The 15,972-nt window shown below is 47.6% G+C and overlaps 1 protein-coding gene across 1 annotated transcript in view; it reads right to left on the bottom strand.

Annotated features, from left to right (window-relative positions):
- Positions 1-15,972, bottom strand: part of epha8 (eph receptor A8) — a gene marked incomplete at both ends in the record, with an annotated part of 84,850 nt that overhangs the window by 28,350 nt on the left and 40,528 nt on the right. Inside the window, 5 exon segments of the mRNA XM_080548484.1 lie at positions 1,678-1,993; positions 5,205-5,354; positions 7,078-7,221; positions 7,673-7,726; positions 8,013-8,031. Of these exon segments, the coding sequence (XP_080404610.1) occupies positions 1,678-1,993; positions 5,205-5,354; positions 7,078-7,221; positions 7,673-7,726; positions 8,013-8,031 (683 nt within the window).

Here is a 15,972-nt window from a genome sequence, read left to right as displayed (position 1 = left end):
CCTCCTGAGGCGGGGATCGAACCAGCGACCTTCAGATTGTTAGCCAGCCCAGCCCCCCCCCCCACTCCCCTGTCAGTGTGCACACACACATAAACACACATAAACACACAGACACACACACACACTCCTCAGGAGAATGTCTGCAACTCCTAGGCCATAAACAGGTAGGACACAAGAGAGGAAATGAGTGTGTGTGTGTGTGTGTGTGTGTGTATGTGTGTGTGCGTGCGTGTGTGCGTGTGTGTGCGTGTGTGTATGTGTGTGTGCGTGTGTGCGTGTGTGCGTGTGTGCGTGCGTGTGTGTGTGCGTGTGTGTGTGTGTGTGTGCGTGTGTGTGTGTGTGTGTGTGTGTGTGTCTGTCTCTCTGTGTAAGTGTGTGTGTGTGTGTGTGTGTGTGTGCGTGTGTGTGTGTGTGTGTGTGTGTGTGTGTGTGTGTGTGTGTGTGTGTGCGTGCGTGTGTGTGTGTGTCTGTCTCTCTGTGTAAGTGTGTGTGTGTGTGTGTGTGTGTGTGTGTGTGTGTGTGTGCGTGTGTGTGTGTGTGTGTGTGTGTGTGTGTGTGTGTGTGTGTGTAAGGAGATGTAAGTGAATCAGTGTTCCGTGGCGTCTCGCTCCGTTTCACGGAACCGAACGTTTCAGCGTCTAATTATCCGGCGCCTGTGATTAATAGTTTTTAATTACCGTAACCCGTGGCAACCTGAAATATTCACAGGTCCCCTAAACGAGGTCAGTCCGTCAGACAAAACAAACAAAACTCAAATTAAAAGAGATTGGAGACGATAAAGGAATGAAGGAGATGAAGTGAGCTCGGGGGCTGGTCGAGCGGCAGCAACAGTAAGTGATTATCTGAGTGATTCGGTACGATTAGCGATTAGCAACCGACCGCTAAACAGAGGAGATTCTGCTTTTTACGTCACGAGCTCCTACAGTAACTACCAGCAACACTGCAAGCAGCTACACACCACCATGTTACACAATATACACCGTAAGAAGTCAGTAAAATATATATATATGCTTGTTTTTTTGCCTGACTACACTAGTTTTAAGATATATTTTCACTTGTTTTAAGTAAATCTTGGCAAGTGAAATTTACCTGTTTTGTTGGCAGATAAGTTTGCTTATTTTAAGTAGTTTTCCCCCATTGTATTGGTCTTTTTTCTTGTTGTTCAGAGCTGACTCTTTGCGGTGTTTATAACCCAACCCTCCTAGCATGACATCACCACTTCAACCTGACCAACTGACTCTAACCTCCACAACAACGCTGTGTGTGACTCACCCTCCATGACCCCCTGTGGTATTGACTCACCCTGTGAATTTCCATTTAGCAGACTTACAATTACAGATTACAGGGACATTCCCCCTGGAGTAACTGAGGGCTAAGTGCCTTACTCTCACACTAGTGGTGGTGTTTCAGGCGGGATTTGAACTCACAATCTTCCGATCATCAGTCCAACTCACTATCCACTAGACCACCACTACCACTATGACTAACACTACTAGACGCATTAACACACACACACACACATATCACTGACTCACCCTGTGACTCCCTGTGTTATTGTGTTACTGTGTTAATGTTTTACCGACTCACCCACGCACGACTCACACACACACACACACACACACACTGACACACAAACACACACACACCACCCCACACACACACACCCCCCTGACTCACCCACGCAGGACTCGCGGTGCTCCTCGAAGCCGGCGGAGCAGACGCACCTCCCGATGGGCACCAGCCACTCCCCCTCGGCGCTGCAGTACATCTTGGGCGTGTCCCTCTCCTCGGCGTGGTCCACGCACTGACCCCTGACCTCCACCAGCGAGGAGGAGTCGGCGCCGGTCACCACGTCCGTGAACAGCGCCAGGTTGCGTCCGACGCCCTGGCAGCGTTTGAAGTAGACGCGCACGGAGGTCAGGGCGATGCACGCCCCGATGTCCTGGAACGCCAGGTAGAACCCCCGCCGGCTGAGGGGCCCCACGCCCCGCACCTGGAAGGGGAGGGGGAGAGGTACGCGCAGAGAGGGTTCAAACGCCGCCCCTGTTTTTTGTTTGAGCTTTCTAGGCTGTGTTCCCCGTTCGTTAACTCTGTGTTCATGTTATCTGTTGTTAACTCTGTGTTCTATGTGTCTCATGTTATCTGTTGTTAACTCTGTGTTCTATGTGCTCATGTTATCTGTTGCTTGTTGTTTATTTGTTTTCTGTTTTTTTCCCATATTGTCAGCGTCTTTGAGCCTCGGAAAAGCACTATATAAATACAATAACTATTATTATTATTATTATTATAGGCAAGTCAAGTTTATTTGTGTAGCACATTTCATACAACAGGGGAAATTCAAAGTGCTTTACATATAGCATTAAAAAATACAGAAAAAGAAGGATAGTAAGAGAAAATCTAAAATAAAAATAAAAATAAAAAGAAGAACCCAGAACCCCGGCGGATGAGGGGGCCCACGCCCCGCACCTGAGGGGAGGGGGGGCACACACACAGAGAGGCATTAACGCCACCCCTGTTTTTTGTGTTTGAGCTTTCTACCGTTTCTGTTTCTTCAGGTTTAGTATCTGATGTAACAATAGTGTAAGCTGCAAAACACCACCATTTTACACAATATACACTGCGAGGGAAGGGAAGGGAGGGCCACAGATGTCAGGATTGGGGGGTTCGTTCTATTGTTTGAGCGACCCTTTTGGCGTCTCCTTTGGTATATGTATGTCTGTCTGTCCTAATGACTGTGATTGTTACCAGGTGTGAATGGTTAGTCATTGTCTAGTCATGCTTCCCTGTGTCTTCCTTCTGTTTCAGTTGTTCGTCGTAGGTCGTGTGAGTAGTGTGTGTGTGTGAGAGAGTAGTGTGTGTGTGTGAGTAATGTGTGTGTGTGAGAGTAGTGTGTGTGTGTGTGTGTGTGTGTGAGTAGTGTGTGTGTGTGTGTGTGTGTGTGTGAGAGAGTAGTGTGTGTGTGTGAGTAGTGTGTGTGAGTAGTGTGTGTGTAGTGTGTGTGTGTGTGTGTGTGTGTGTGTGTGTGTGTGTGCGTGTGTGTGTGAGAGTAGTGTGTGTGAGTGTGTGTGTGTGCGTGTGTGTGAGAGTAGTGTGTGTGTGTGTGTGTGTGTGTGTGAGTAGTGTGTGCGTGTGAGTAGGGTGTGTGTGTGTGTGCGCGTGTGTGTAGAGTGTGCGTGTGAGTAGTGTGTGTGTGTGTGTGTGAGTAGTGTGTGTGTGTGAGTAGTGTGTGAGTAGTGTGTGTGTGTGTGTGTGTGAGTAGTGTGTATGTGTGTGAGTAGTGTGTGTGTCCGTGTCCCTCATAGCCTTATCGTTCCTCGCCTGTATGGAAGTTAAGTACTGAGAGACTGCTGCTGAGTTCATTGCCTTGCCTTGTGCTATTTACAGAGTTTTGGAGAATAAGCATTCTCCTATTTTGTTTTGTTGTTTATTGTGTGTTTGCTGTCTCCGATGTTCTGCCCTGCACCTGGGTCCAACCACTTTAGCTACTCGTAACACTCAGACAGAGAGACTTCAAACGCCGCCCCTGTTTATTGTGTTTGAGCTTTCTACCGTTTCTGTTTCTTGAGTTTATAGTATCTGATGTAACAATACTGTAAGCAGCAAACACTGCAGAAAGTCAGTCAGATATTTATATGCTTGTTTTTTGACTGACTGCACTAGTTTTACATGTTTTACTTGTTCTGTTCTGTTGGCAGATCATTTTGATAATTAGAGGAAGAGGAGAGGGGGAAAGGAGAGGGGGAGAGAGAGGAGAGGGGGAGAGAGAGGGGGGGAGAGAGAGGAGAGGGGGAGAGAGAGAGGGGGAGAGAGAGAGGAGAGGGGGAGAAGCAGAGAGAGGGAGAGGAGAGGGAGAGGAGAGGGAGAGGAGAGGAGAGGAGGAGAGGGAGAGGAGGGGGAGAGAGAGGGAGAGTAGAGGAGGAGAGAGAGGGAAGAGAAAGTAATATTTCCCCCATGTTATTGCTTTGCTTCTTGAGAGTTGACTCTTTGCAGTGTATACATCCCAACCCTCCCATGACAAAACCTCTTCGACTGAGGGGGGCCAACGCCCCACACCTGGGGGCTAAGCACACACACAGAGAGGCTTCAAACGCCGCCGCTGTTTCTTTTTTATGTCTGAGCTTTCCTACCGTTTCTGGAGGTTGTAGTATATTCTATATATTATATATATCTGATGTAACAGGATCAGGACTGTGAAAGGCAACGGCTTCTGAAGCATTGATTTCTTTTTTTCAGGTCCTGTCAGATCAGTGAGAGAAAAGCTGCTGGGCTGAGGGTTGAAGCGTCGGTGAGATCCATGTGAAAGTGTTTTTCCCAAAGGGGGACAGAGAGTCAGAGAGTAGACTGAGGGAGCAGTCGTCTATTGTATATACTCCGGTTCTGGTTCTCGTGCTAGGGGACTGTCTGTCTCTGTGGCTTTAGTCTGTCTGTCTCTGTCTGTCTGTCTGTCTCTCTGTCTGACTGTCTGACTGGCTTTAGTCTGTCTGAATGTCTGTCTGTCTGTCTGTCTGTTGTCTGTCTGTCTGTCTGTCTCTGTGTCTGTCTGTCTGTCTGACTGTCTGACTGGCTTTAGTCTGTCTGAATGTCTGTCTGACTGCCTGTCTGTCTGTCGTCTGTCGTCTGTCTGTCTGTCTGTCTGTCTCTGTCTCTCTCTCTCTGGGACTCATCACTGTTGTACTTTTATATCAGTCTCTCTACATTCTGGGAAATCGAGCACGAAAGGAAGGCCTTTCCCTTCCTGTAAGAGATGTGCCAAGAACTTGTGGCGCAGATGATTATGATTGGTTAAGCAACAGTAGTGACCTCATCAGGGAGGAGTCTGCTATAAATGTGTGTCCCTCTCACAGGAGGGGGCTTTTTAACTGCTATTTTCTCTCTGCGCTCATGTAACTCTGCTTAATAAAAGGCCTCTTTGGAGTCAATGGATTTAAGCTCTCTGTGCTTTATAAGTTCTACTCAATCTACTGAGAATCAATTAAATCCACAACAGTACGTACCTCTGTGTTAGGGTTAGGGTTAGGGGTACGTACCTCAGTGTTAGGGTTAGGGGTACGTACCTCTGTGTTCTGGTTAGGGGTATGTACCCCTGTGTTCTGGTTCTGGTTAGGGGTATGTGCCTCTGTGTTAGGGTTCTGGTGCTAAGGTACGTGGGTACGTACCTCAGTGTTAGGGTTAGGGGTACGTACCTCAGTGTTAGGGGTACGTACCTCTGTGTTGAGTTTGAGTCTGCGGACCCCCAGGTCCACCCCGGTGAAGCTCTCGTCGGCGGCGATGGTGTCGATCTTGGTGAACTGGGTCTCCCGTATGGCCGAGCCCACGGCCCGGTCCGACTCGTAGTAGTACAGGTTGAACGTCTCCTGGAGGTGACAGGCAGGGTTATCTTATTAGTATTATATATTATATTATTATTATATGACAAACACAATATTTAATAATTAGTATTATATATTATATTATACATGACAAACTCAAGGGTTATCATATTATTATTATATATTATTATTATATATTATATTATACATGACAAACTCAAGGGTTATCATATTATTATTATTATATAATAATGATAATAATAATAATAATAATAATAATAATAATACAAATAATAATAATAATAATACAGTGCTTTTCTAGACACTCAAAGACGCTTTACAAACTGAAAAGATCGAGTAGTAATAATAAAAAGAAACAAAAAATAAATAAAAGAAAGTATAGGGGCCTAATTAAGGTAGTGCTGGGGACACATGGGAAGGGGAGGGGGAGAGGGTTAACTGGTGAAGGCGAGCTTGAAGAGGTGGGTTTTGAGGGTCTGATCATTTGGTTCGCATGTCGGCAACCAATCAAAATGTTGGGACTTTTCTTTTGAAACACGGCAAACTACACTTCAACGTTGTTGAGAATCACAACACAGACTCGCTAGTCGAGCCAAAATACTGCAACAACACAATGGATCGGGTGAGTAATTCCCCACTGCTACCTAGTTAACTAGAACACTACTTTACATCGTTAGCAGGCTCACACAACAAGCTGTGTTAGTTGACTAGCGACGTGTGTCATTGATTTACAACAACGCGGAAATGTATTCACATTTTTTTGAAAGAAAAGTCAGATCATTACATCAGATCCCGACATGAGGACCAAAGCATTAGAACGTGTCACATATTATATTATTTATATAACAATAAGGCCTCTGGTCCTCTGTGGCTCAGTGGGTAGAGCATGGCGCTAACAACACCTTAGGTTGTTTTGATTGATTGATTGATTGAAAACCTTTATTGTCCCCAATGGGGAAATTTTGTTGTCAAACAGCTCAGTTAGGGCAGAAAACATTCAATACAGAAAACAGAAAACATTCAATAAAATACATAAAACAGTGCAGGCTCAATAAGTAAAAAGTTCCAAGTTCCAAAGTTCCAGCTTGTGGGTTCGATATAGGTTAGGTTGTGGGTTCGATATATATAGGTTAGGTTGTGGGTTCGATATCTATATATATATATATATATATATATATATACTGACAAATGTATGCAGTCACTGCAATGTAGGTCGCTCTGGATAAAAGCGTCAGCTAGATGGCATATATTATTATTATATTACAAGGCGATGATCTTTGACAAGCCTTCACCTCCATAGCGTTCCTCTCTGCTGTTCTCACCAGTAGCTCTCTGTACATCCTCACCGCAAAAAAGTACATCGAAGTAAGTAAGATGTAAGGTTGTTATTCTGCTGACTGCACTAGTTAGGAGACAACTTTTACTTGTTTTCAGAAAAAGTTGAATATTTCCCTCATTTTATTGCATCTTTTTTTCTTGTTTTTGAGAGCTGACTTTTTACAGTGCTCTCTCACACTCTCACTCCTCCAAGTCCCCTGTCGAGATCTCTCTCTCTCTCCCTCTCTCTGCCTCCCTCCCTCTCTCTTTCTTCCTCCCTCTCTCTCTCTCTCTCTGTCTCTCTCTCTCTCTCTGTCTCTCTGTCTCTCTCTCTCTCTCTCTCTGTCTCTCTCTCTCTCTCTCTGTCTCTCCCTCTCCCCCGCTCCTCTCCCCCCTCCCGTCCCCCCCTCCCCCACCCTCCCCCCCATACCTTGCAGGTGCCCAGTACTCCGGGCATGCTGTTGCAGTCCCTCAGAGTGAACTTGACCTCTATGTAGATCCTCCTGGCTCCGTCACGCGGGACCCACACTGTCCTCAGCCAGTTGTTCTGACTGGGACTCATCACGTTACACACCTGAGGGACACACACACACAGAGTCACATACACACACACACACACACAGTCACACACACACACACACACACACAGTCACACACACACCTGTTAGGCCTGCCATGGCTGATAGAGAGAGAGAGAGAGAGAGAGACAGAGGGAGAGAGAGAGAGAGAGAGAGAGAGAGAGAGAGAGAGAGAGAGAGAGAGAGAGAGAGAGAGAGAGAGAGAGAGAGAGAGAGAGAGAGAGAGAGAGAAAGAGGGAGAGAGAGAGAGAGAAAGAGGGAGAGAGAGAGAGACTGCCATGGTTTTTCTCCTGCTGTTTCAGGACACGGTCAGTCACTATTATGATACATGTTCCAGTCCTGAGTGTGTAGCCAAGGGCGCAAACACAAACACACACACACACACACACACACACAGACTCACACACACACACACACACACTGCACCCACACGATGATATTACACACCTGGTAAGTGTGGATCGGACTGAAGTACTCGTCCATCTCATTGATGGCATCCCACTAGAGGAAGAGGAGATGGGGAGAGAGAGGAGAGGAGAGGGGGAGAGAGAGGGAGAGGAGAGGAGAGGGGGAGAGAGAGGGAGAGGAGAGGAGGAGAGACAGGGAGAAGAGGACGGGAGAGAAAGATGAAGAGCCACTTCCATCAACAGTTCAAGAGCGTGCACATCCCGGGTTTGCTGCTAAACAGGGACATAAAACATGTTGACAGCACAGTGCAGAACATCATATACCAGCACACAGGCTAGCTAGCCAACATACCAGCACACAGGCTAGCTAGCCAACATACCAGCACACAGTTTATAGGGCTGAGGGAACATAGGGAACATAGGGAACATAGGGAACATAGGGAACATAGGGAACATAGGGAACATAGGGGAACATAGGGAACATAGGACAGAGGGAACATAGGGCCTACTTTTGATAGGGATATACCCAGTGGGTTGAAGCATTGCAACATTCTGATCTGTCAGCCTCTCAACACGGCAGACAATCAGCTGCATATAGATGTGAACAACACTGCGCTCGACGTACGATTATCTCTCACTTATTTCAGACTTAACGTGTTAAGAAGGGGGGAACTAATCATCATTTTTGAATCTCAACACAGGAGCAGAAGTTAGTCGAGGACACGGGTAAACGGTAACATTATGTTCACGTCCCCAGTCTACCAGTGTCGATGAGGACGTCTATATATTACCATACACAGCGCTACTCTGGCATATGGCGCTAATGAGAGAGATAATATGTAATGACACCCTCCCCCTCGATCTGTCAGACAGAGACACTCAACACACGATTATTGTTTCTTCACTTCCTGGTACAGTATGTGTCTGTGGAGGTGGTTCAGTGTTCTGTATCTTGGAGAGGCAGACAGGTCCTGAGAGATAGACAGGTCCTGAGACATAGACAGGTCCTGAGATGTAGACAGGTCCTGAGAGGTAGAAACATTCTGAGAGGTAGACAGACACGTACATCAAAACTCAAAGGCTTCGGAGACCGTGCTTTTTCACGAGCTGCACCCCGCCTCTGGAACTCTCTCCCCCAACCACTCAGAGACTCACCCTCACTCTCCACTTTTAAATCTCACCTTAAAACCTACCTGTTCTCCCATGCGTACAACCTCCTCTACCCCTAACCATCTCCCCTATCCCTGCCACCCCCCTCCCCCCCCCTGGACATGCATACAACCTTCCCTACCCCTAACCATCTCCCCTAACCCTGTCACCCCCCCTCCCCCCCTGGACATGCATACAACCTCCCCTACCCCTAACCATCTCCCCTAACCCTGCCACCCCCCTCCCCCCCTGGACATGCATACAACCTCCCCTACCCCTAACCATCTCCCCTAACCCTGCCACCCACCTCCCTCCCCCCCTGGACATTGCTGTGTTAATTGTTCCCTGTTCGTTAACTCTGTGTTCTATGTGCTCATGTTATCTGTGTTCTGTGTGCTCAAGTTATCTGTTGCTTGTTGTTTCTGTGTTTTCTGTTTTTTCCCATATTGTCAGCGTCTTTGAGCCCCGGAAAAGCGCTATATATAAATACAATGAAGTATTATTATTATTATCTGAATGAAATGATGCCTGTAGAAGGTCTATGACCGAAATTCTTGCAATAGACGACGATTTCTACATAGATTGAGTGAGTGTGCGGGTGGGTGCTGCTTTTTTTGCACTCTATGTGATACTCCTCAGCTGCAGTACCTCGGCTCTGTCTGATCACGGATGAGCGGAGGTATTTTCACTATAATTAAATGATCCTCACATGTACACATGCTGGGGATGGATGGTGTGTTCTGAGGCTTATTCACACACGCTTTACAACACACACACATTCACACGCCAATGGCGGCAAGCTACCATGCAAGGCGCCGGCCCACGCTCATTGGGAGCAATTTGGAGTTCAGTGTCTTGCCCGAGGACACCTCGGCATGTGGCCAGCCGGGGTTCGAACCGCCGATCTGCCAAACCTTGCGATCATTAGACGCTGGCTCTACCTCCTGAACCACAGCCTCTACCTCCTGAACCACAGCCTCTACCTCCTGAGCCACAGCCTCTACCTCCACCAGCCTCTACCTCCTGAGACACAGCCTCTACCTCCACCAGCCTCTACCTCCTGAGACACAGCCTCTACCTCCACCAGCCTCTCCCTCCACCAGCCTCTACCTCCTGAGGCACAGCCTCTACCTCCTGAGCCACAGCCTCTACCTCCACCAGCTTCTACCTCCACCAGCCTCTACCTCCACCAGCCTCTACCTCCTGAGCCACAGCCTCTACCTCCACCAGCCTCTACCTCCAGAACCACAGCCTCCCTGACAGTAACCACCCTATGAGCTGTGCTGCAGAGTGCTGTACACGTGTTCCACTTAAATCAGATGAATTATTTTGCGACGGGCTTTCACCCTCGCCGGGATTAAGAATTTATTATTTTCAGTTAGTGTGTGTTTGTGTGTGTGTGTTTGGGTGTGTGTTTATTTGTATGCGTGCCTGTGTGTTGTGCCAAAGTGTATGCTCTAGCCTGTGTGTGTACGCGAGTGTGTGTGTGTGTGTGTGTGTGTGTGTGTGTATGCGCTGCGTGCGAGCATGTGTGTCATGTGTGTGTGTGTGTGTGTGTGTGTGTGTGTGTGTGCTAGCACGCGCGTGTGTTTGTGTGTGTGCGAGCACGCACACACGCGTGTGTGTGTGTTTGTGTGTGTGTGTGCGTACGTGCAAGCATGTGTGTGTTTGTGTGTGTGTGTGTGTTCCTCAGGTTAAGCAGGTTCCTCCTCAGCTGGATCATTATAGCCGCTAATTGAAAGGGAGAGTTGACCTGGCAGAGCTCTGGCCAGACCCAACTGATCAGGGCCTCCGCTAAGAAGCCTGGGCTTTCCAGAGCCACCCTTCAACTCACTCTCCTCACCCCTTCTCACCCCTTCCTTACCCCTCCCTCACCCCTCTCCTCACCCCTCCTCACCTCTCCTCACCTCTCCTCACCCCTCCGCCCCTGAACCACCAACCATGGAGGAATCACTGCGGTAATTAAGATCTTGGGAAGGAAGTCTCCCCCCATTCACCCCTCTCTCCCCCTCTCTCTCTCCCTCTCATCTTTTATCTGCTAAATTGAAAACGTCCTTGAACTTGGTTCAGAGACCTTCTCTAATTAAGCGTGTGCGTAACCTCTCTATCGCTCTCATTATCCACTTCCTCCTCGCCATCACAATCTTCTCACACTGCTTTGTCTTTTTTTTTTTTTTTTTTTTGGTTCATGGTGAAAAATCTTGAAACATTTTCTTTTTTTTCTCTCGTATAGCCTAATCGTTTTACAGGAGGGGGGGGGGGGGGAATTCCTTCTCTCTCTCTCTCCTCCGAAAAGCAGAAGGCAATGAAGACTTGCAAGCCAGAGGGATACATCAACTGTCAGCGAGAAAGGAAAGAATGATTTCATTTCAAACAGAGCTGTGTTTGTGCTCCTCAATTGGTTACAGTGGCTTGGAAATAAGGCGAGAGAGCATCAGAGAGGGAGGTAGAGGGGGGAGGAGGGGAGGAGGGGAGAGAGGGGGAGTGGGAGGGGGAGGGAGGGGAGGAGGGAGGGGGGGTGAGGTCTCTATCTCGGGGTCTGACTGACAGGGGGATGAGAGCGCTCGCTAACGCTACGACAACACAAATAAAGGGCCACAGAGAGAGATGTCTGTGTGGGTGCGTGTGTGTGTGTGTGTGGCGTTTGTGTGTGTGCGTGTGTGTGCGTGTGTGTGTGTGTGGTGTGTGGCGTGTGTGTGTGTGTGTGTGCGTGTGATGGAAATTAATTGGCTGTAAATTGCACATCTGTTTCCTGCCTGCCAACACCGAGAGTGTCTCCCGTCAGGAGAGATCAGATGTGGCAGTCAGAGGGGACGCACGTCCCCCAAGGTCTCTCTGTCTGTCTGTCTGTCTCTGTCTCTGTCTCTGTCTCTGTCTCTCTCTGTCTCTGTCTCTGTCTCTGTCTATCTGTCTCTGTCTCTGTCTCTGTCTCTGTCTCTGTCTCTGTCTCTCTGTCTGTCTGTCTGTGTCTCTGTCTGTCTCTGTCTCTGTCCCTCTGTTTCCCCGTTTCTCTCTGTCTCTGTCTCTGTCTGTCTCTGTCTCTCTGTCTCTGTCTCTGTCTCTGTCCCTCTGTTTCCCTGTTTCTCTCTGTCTCTGTCTCTCTGTTTGTGTCTCTGTCTGTCTGTCTCTGTCTCTCTGTCTCTGTCTCTGTCTCTCTCTGTCTCTCTGTCTCTCTCTCTGTGTCTCTCTCGCTCTCTCTCTCTCTGTATCTCTGTGTCTCTCTCTCCGTGTCTCTCTCTCTCTCTCTCTATCTCTCTCTCTCTCTCTAGGCAGCAGCAGCTGTCAGGGCAGCGGATGTAACGGCTGTATTTGATATTGAGTCAATATATAGCCTTTGAAAAACAACAACACTCAAACAGATATCACAGCTAATGTATACAATCCCCTTCTTCATCCCCTCCTTTCCTGCCTCCTGTCTTTCATCTCTCTCATTCTCTCTCTCTCTCTCTCTCTCTCTCTCTCTCTCTCTCTCTCTGTCCTTTCAAGCAAAGCAGTTCCGGTCTCTGTAGCCCGAATATCTGTCTGTCCTTCTGTTGTCTCGCTGCCACTTAGAGAGAAGAGGGCGAGGAGGGAACAGAGGCTTGACGCGACGGCTCTTCTGAGCTACTTAAGCAATCCCACCGCCTGCCTGCCAATGTATGTACATACCATATCAAGCATGGCTGCCGTATGAGTTCTAATGATAGACTGTATATACTCAGCTTCCTGGAATCTCACTTGACAAATCGGCACTTGGCGACAGTTGGTGACAGACAAGCGTGTGATGTGACAGCCTTAACCTCCGCCAATTAGTTTTTCCATGTGAGTGTGACATGTTGCTTTGGCAGTTTTTCTCACTTTATTTCTGTGAGAGAAGACTAGCTGAAGAAAACGTCATCAAATAAGTTAACTCCCCCCTCTCCACCTCTCCTTGCTAACTGCCTCTGCTGATGTGGGCTGGAGCGTTAGACACGTCGAGGCACTGTTCCCTGGTTAGCGATGATGTAGCAAGATAACTGGTAAGAACAGCTTGTTGTGAACTGAACTCCACAGTAACACTGTGTATTGTGGAGTATAGGACTGATAGCATGGTTACCTTCAATATCGTTAGCCTCGTAGCATAATTGCCTGAGTCATGCTTCACTTGTGGTCAGCCGAGCCATCTTTGTATGTAGTATCAAAAATGCCAAAGAGATGACTTGGGCAGATAGTGATTTTGGAATGTAACAACAAGCATTCTGATAGGCTGATGGCATAGTAGGCAATAATGCCCAGTGAATCAGCAGTGTTAAGAGAGTAGAGGTACAGTATAGGCAGATATCTCAATTTGGCCAAAATATGACTTTAACTAGCAATTATGCTATGAGGCTAACGATATTGAAGGTAACCATGCTATCAGTCCTACTCCACAATACAAAGAGTTACTGTGGTGTCCAGATATTCCAGATGGAGATATGACTAAACTGTAGTTTAAACTGTAGTCACATAATAAACGATATGACTTGTTTGTGAAGCCCCACAGTGAGAGAGAGAGAGAGAGAGAGAGAGAGAGAGAGAGAGAGAGAGAGAGAGAGAGAGGGAGAGGGAGAGAGAGGGAGAGACCAAAAAGCTTCTCTTAAAAAAAAGAAAAATTATAATTGCATAATGAAAGTTTAAGTGTTGACGAGCCCACTCGACGTAACAAACAACCGTTTTAGGATCACTAATTAATTTGTGGATTGGATTCACTGTCTCGTCTGCCGTAGGCTACTGGGTAAGTGATACATGGCTTGTAAACAAACATATGTTGTAGGACGTGTTCAAAATAGTGAAAATACCACCGCTCATCCGTGATCAGACTTAGCTGAGGTGCTGGAACTGAAGTTCCACTCTATCAATAGAGTGCGAAATAACAGCATCCGCACACTCAAACACAGCGTTTTTGCGAGGATTGGCGATCTAATTTATGTGTAGTTATGTGTTTTTAGCATGTTGATGTTCTATCAGCATGTTGTGATGTGCTAAACATGCTGTTAGATGTTCGTAGCGATGTTCCTTTTTAGCTTCTAGCTACTAGCAGCTGTTTGGCGTGGGTTTTGATTCAGAGCGAGTGTTCTTTAGTGGAACCAACATTCAAATAAGCATAATCGTCTTCAACTATTTTCTTTTGAAAGTTTACAATCTGCCCGTTCATAATCTGGAGAAAAAAAACAGAAAAAGGACCGTGCCATACTTTAGGACTTTTTCCACCAAGACCCTGTCACATATGAATATTGTAGGGAGCTCCGCAGACTGATAGAGAGAGAGGGAGAGAGGGAGAGGGAGGGAGAGAGAGAGAGAGAGAGAGAGAGAGAGAGAGAGAGAGAGAGAGAGAGAGAGAGAGAGAAAGAGAGAGAGGGAGAGAGAGAGAGAGAGAAAGAGAGACACAGAGAGAGAGAGAGAGAGCAAGAGAGAGAGACACACTACAGGCCTAGAGATGGGTCAGAATGAGAGAGACAGAGAGAGAAACTACCTGAACAGAATGTCAAAGAGCGTCTGAGAATGAGCCGCCTGCCCTGCAGACTGTCAGGTGGTGTGAGAGGACCCGCCATGCGAAGGTTGCAACGTTGACGTGCTAGCGTTGGACAACAGACACTCGTCTCCTTAATAACGGTCTGCTAGTCGTCCCCACGCCACCCCTCAGCACCGCCACACACACACACACACACACATATACACACTCACACATACACTCACACACACATACACTCACACACACACACACACACACACACACAAGGACCCCAATTGAAATAAGCCAGTGGCTTTCTTGGGTTTTTATCCTTTTAGTTTGACCTTGTATGTAATATGTACTTTCATGTACCTACTTCTGCAAACATTCTAATAAAGTTTTCAATCAATCAATCAATCAAAACACACAGCCCACACACACACACACGCTACGCAGCCCTGAACATCCTCATCCTCTCTCTGACATCCGTCAAATCACACATTCACACAAACCCACCTCTCAAACACTGTTAGGCTGAGGTCTCTGTCTGTCTCTCTGTCTGTCTAACAGTTCTGCAGGGGCTGAGGTCTCTCTCTGTCTGAACAGCCAACATCTGCAGACGCTATAAACCAGGAGAGAGAGAGAGTCTGAACTGATGTGTGTGTGTGTGTGTGTGTGTGTGTGTGTGTGTGTGTGTGTGTGTGTGTGTGTGTGAGGAGAGAGAGTCTGAGCTGATGTGTGTGTGTGTGTGTGTGTGTGTGTGTGTGTGTGTGTGTGTGTGTGTGAGGAGAGAGAGTCTGAGCTGATGTGTGTGTGTGTGTGTGTGTGTGTGTGTGTGTGTGTATGTGTGAGGAGAGAGAGTCTGAACTGATGTGTGTGTGTGTGTGTGTGTGTGTGTATGTGTGAGGAGAGAGAGTCTGAACTGATGTGTGTGTGTGTGTGTGTGTGTGTGTGTGTGTATGTGTGAGGAGAGAGAGTCTGAACTGATGTGTGTGTGTGTGTGTGTGTGTGTGTGTGTGTGTGTGTGTGTGTGTGTGTGTGAGGAGAGAGAGTCTGAACTGATGTGTGTGTGTGAGTGTGTGTGTGTGTGTGTGTGTGTGTGTGTGAGGAGAGAGAGTCTGAACTGATGTGTTGTGTGTGTGTGTGTGTGTGTGTGTGTGTGTGTGTGTGTGTGTGTGCGTGAGGAGAGAGAGTCTGAACTGATGAGGCCAATTACCGCGGACACAATACCTGTCTCAATCTCCCCCGGAGACACGTCTTTATTGTATTGTTACAATAGTTCATGTCATTGTGAATAACCACTTAAACATTGAGTCTATAGGGCACTTAAGGGGGCCAGAGATGGAGTCTTGGTTTTAAATGATGTTTCTGTTAACACTAGAACAGCCACGAGGGGTCATTTGAGTAAAGAAACATGTTCAGGGGTGCACATAACTGGTGCGCCAGTGCGCATGCGTCGCCAAAATGCATTCTGCGCGGCAGATCAGCCGCATGAACGCGCTCTTGCGCACCAACAGCTGGAAGCGCTGGGAGAGGAATTTACTTCCTCAAAATCCAACTGCTGACTGCTGACTGCTGCATCACTGAAGCCCCACTAAGTAACTATTTGCCGTCCCCTCAGCCGAAGGCCCGACGAGTAATCCATCACAACAGTCGACCGACGACGACCACGGCGACTCCCCTCACGAAAACATTCGAAAAGTATCGTAACTCGTACTTTCATTCCGCGTATCGCGTATCGC

Source organism: Nansenia antarctica (genome assembly GCF_963989245.1).
Source record: "Nansenia antarctica genome assembly, chromosome: 18".
NCBI lineage: Eukaryota > Metazoa > Chordata > Actinopteri > Argentiniformes > Microstomatidae > Nansenia > Nansenia antarctica.
Note: the sequence above shows the minus strand (reverse complement) of the source record. Positions and strands in the feature narration are given on the sequence as shown.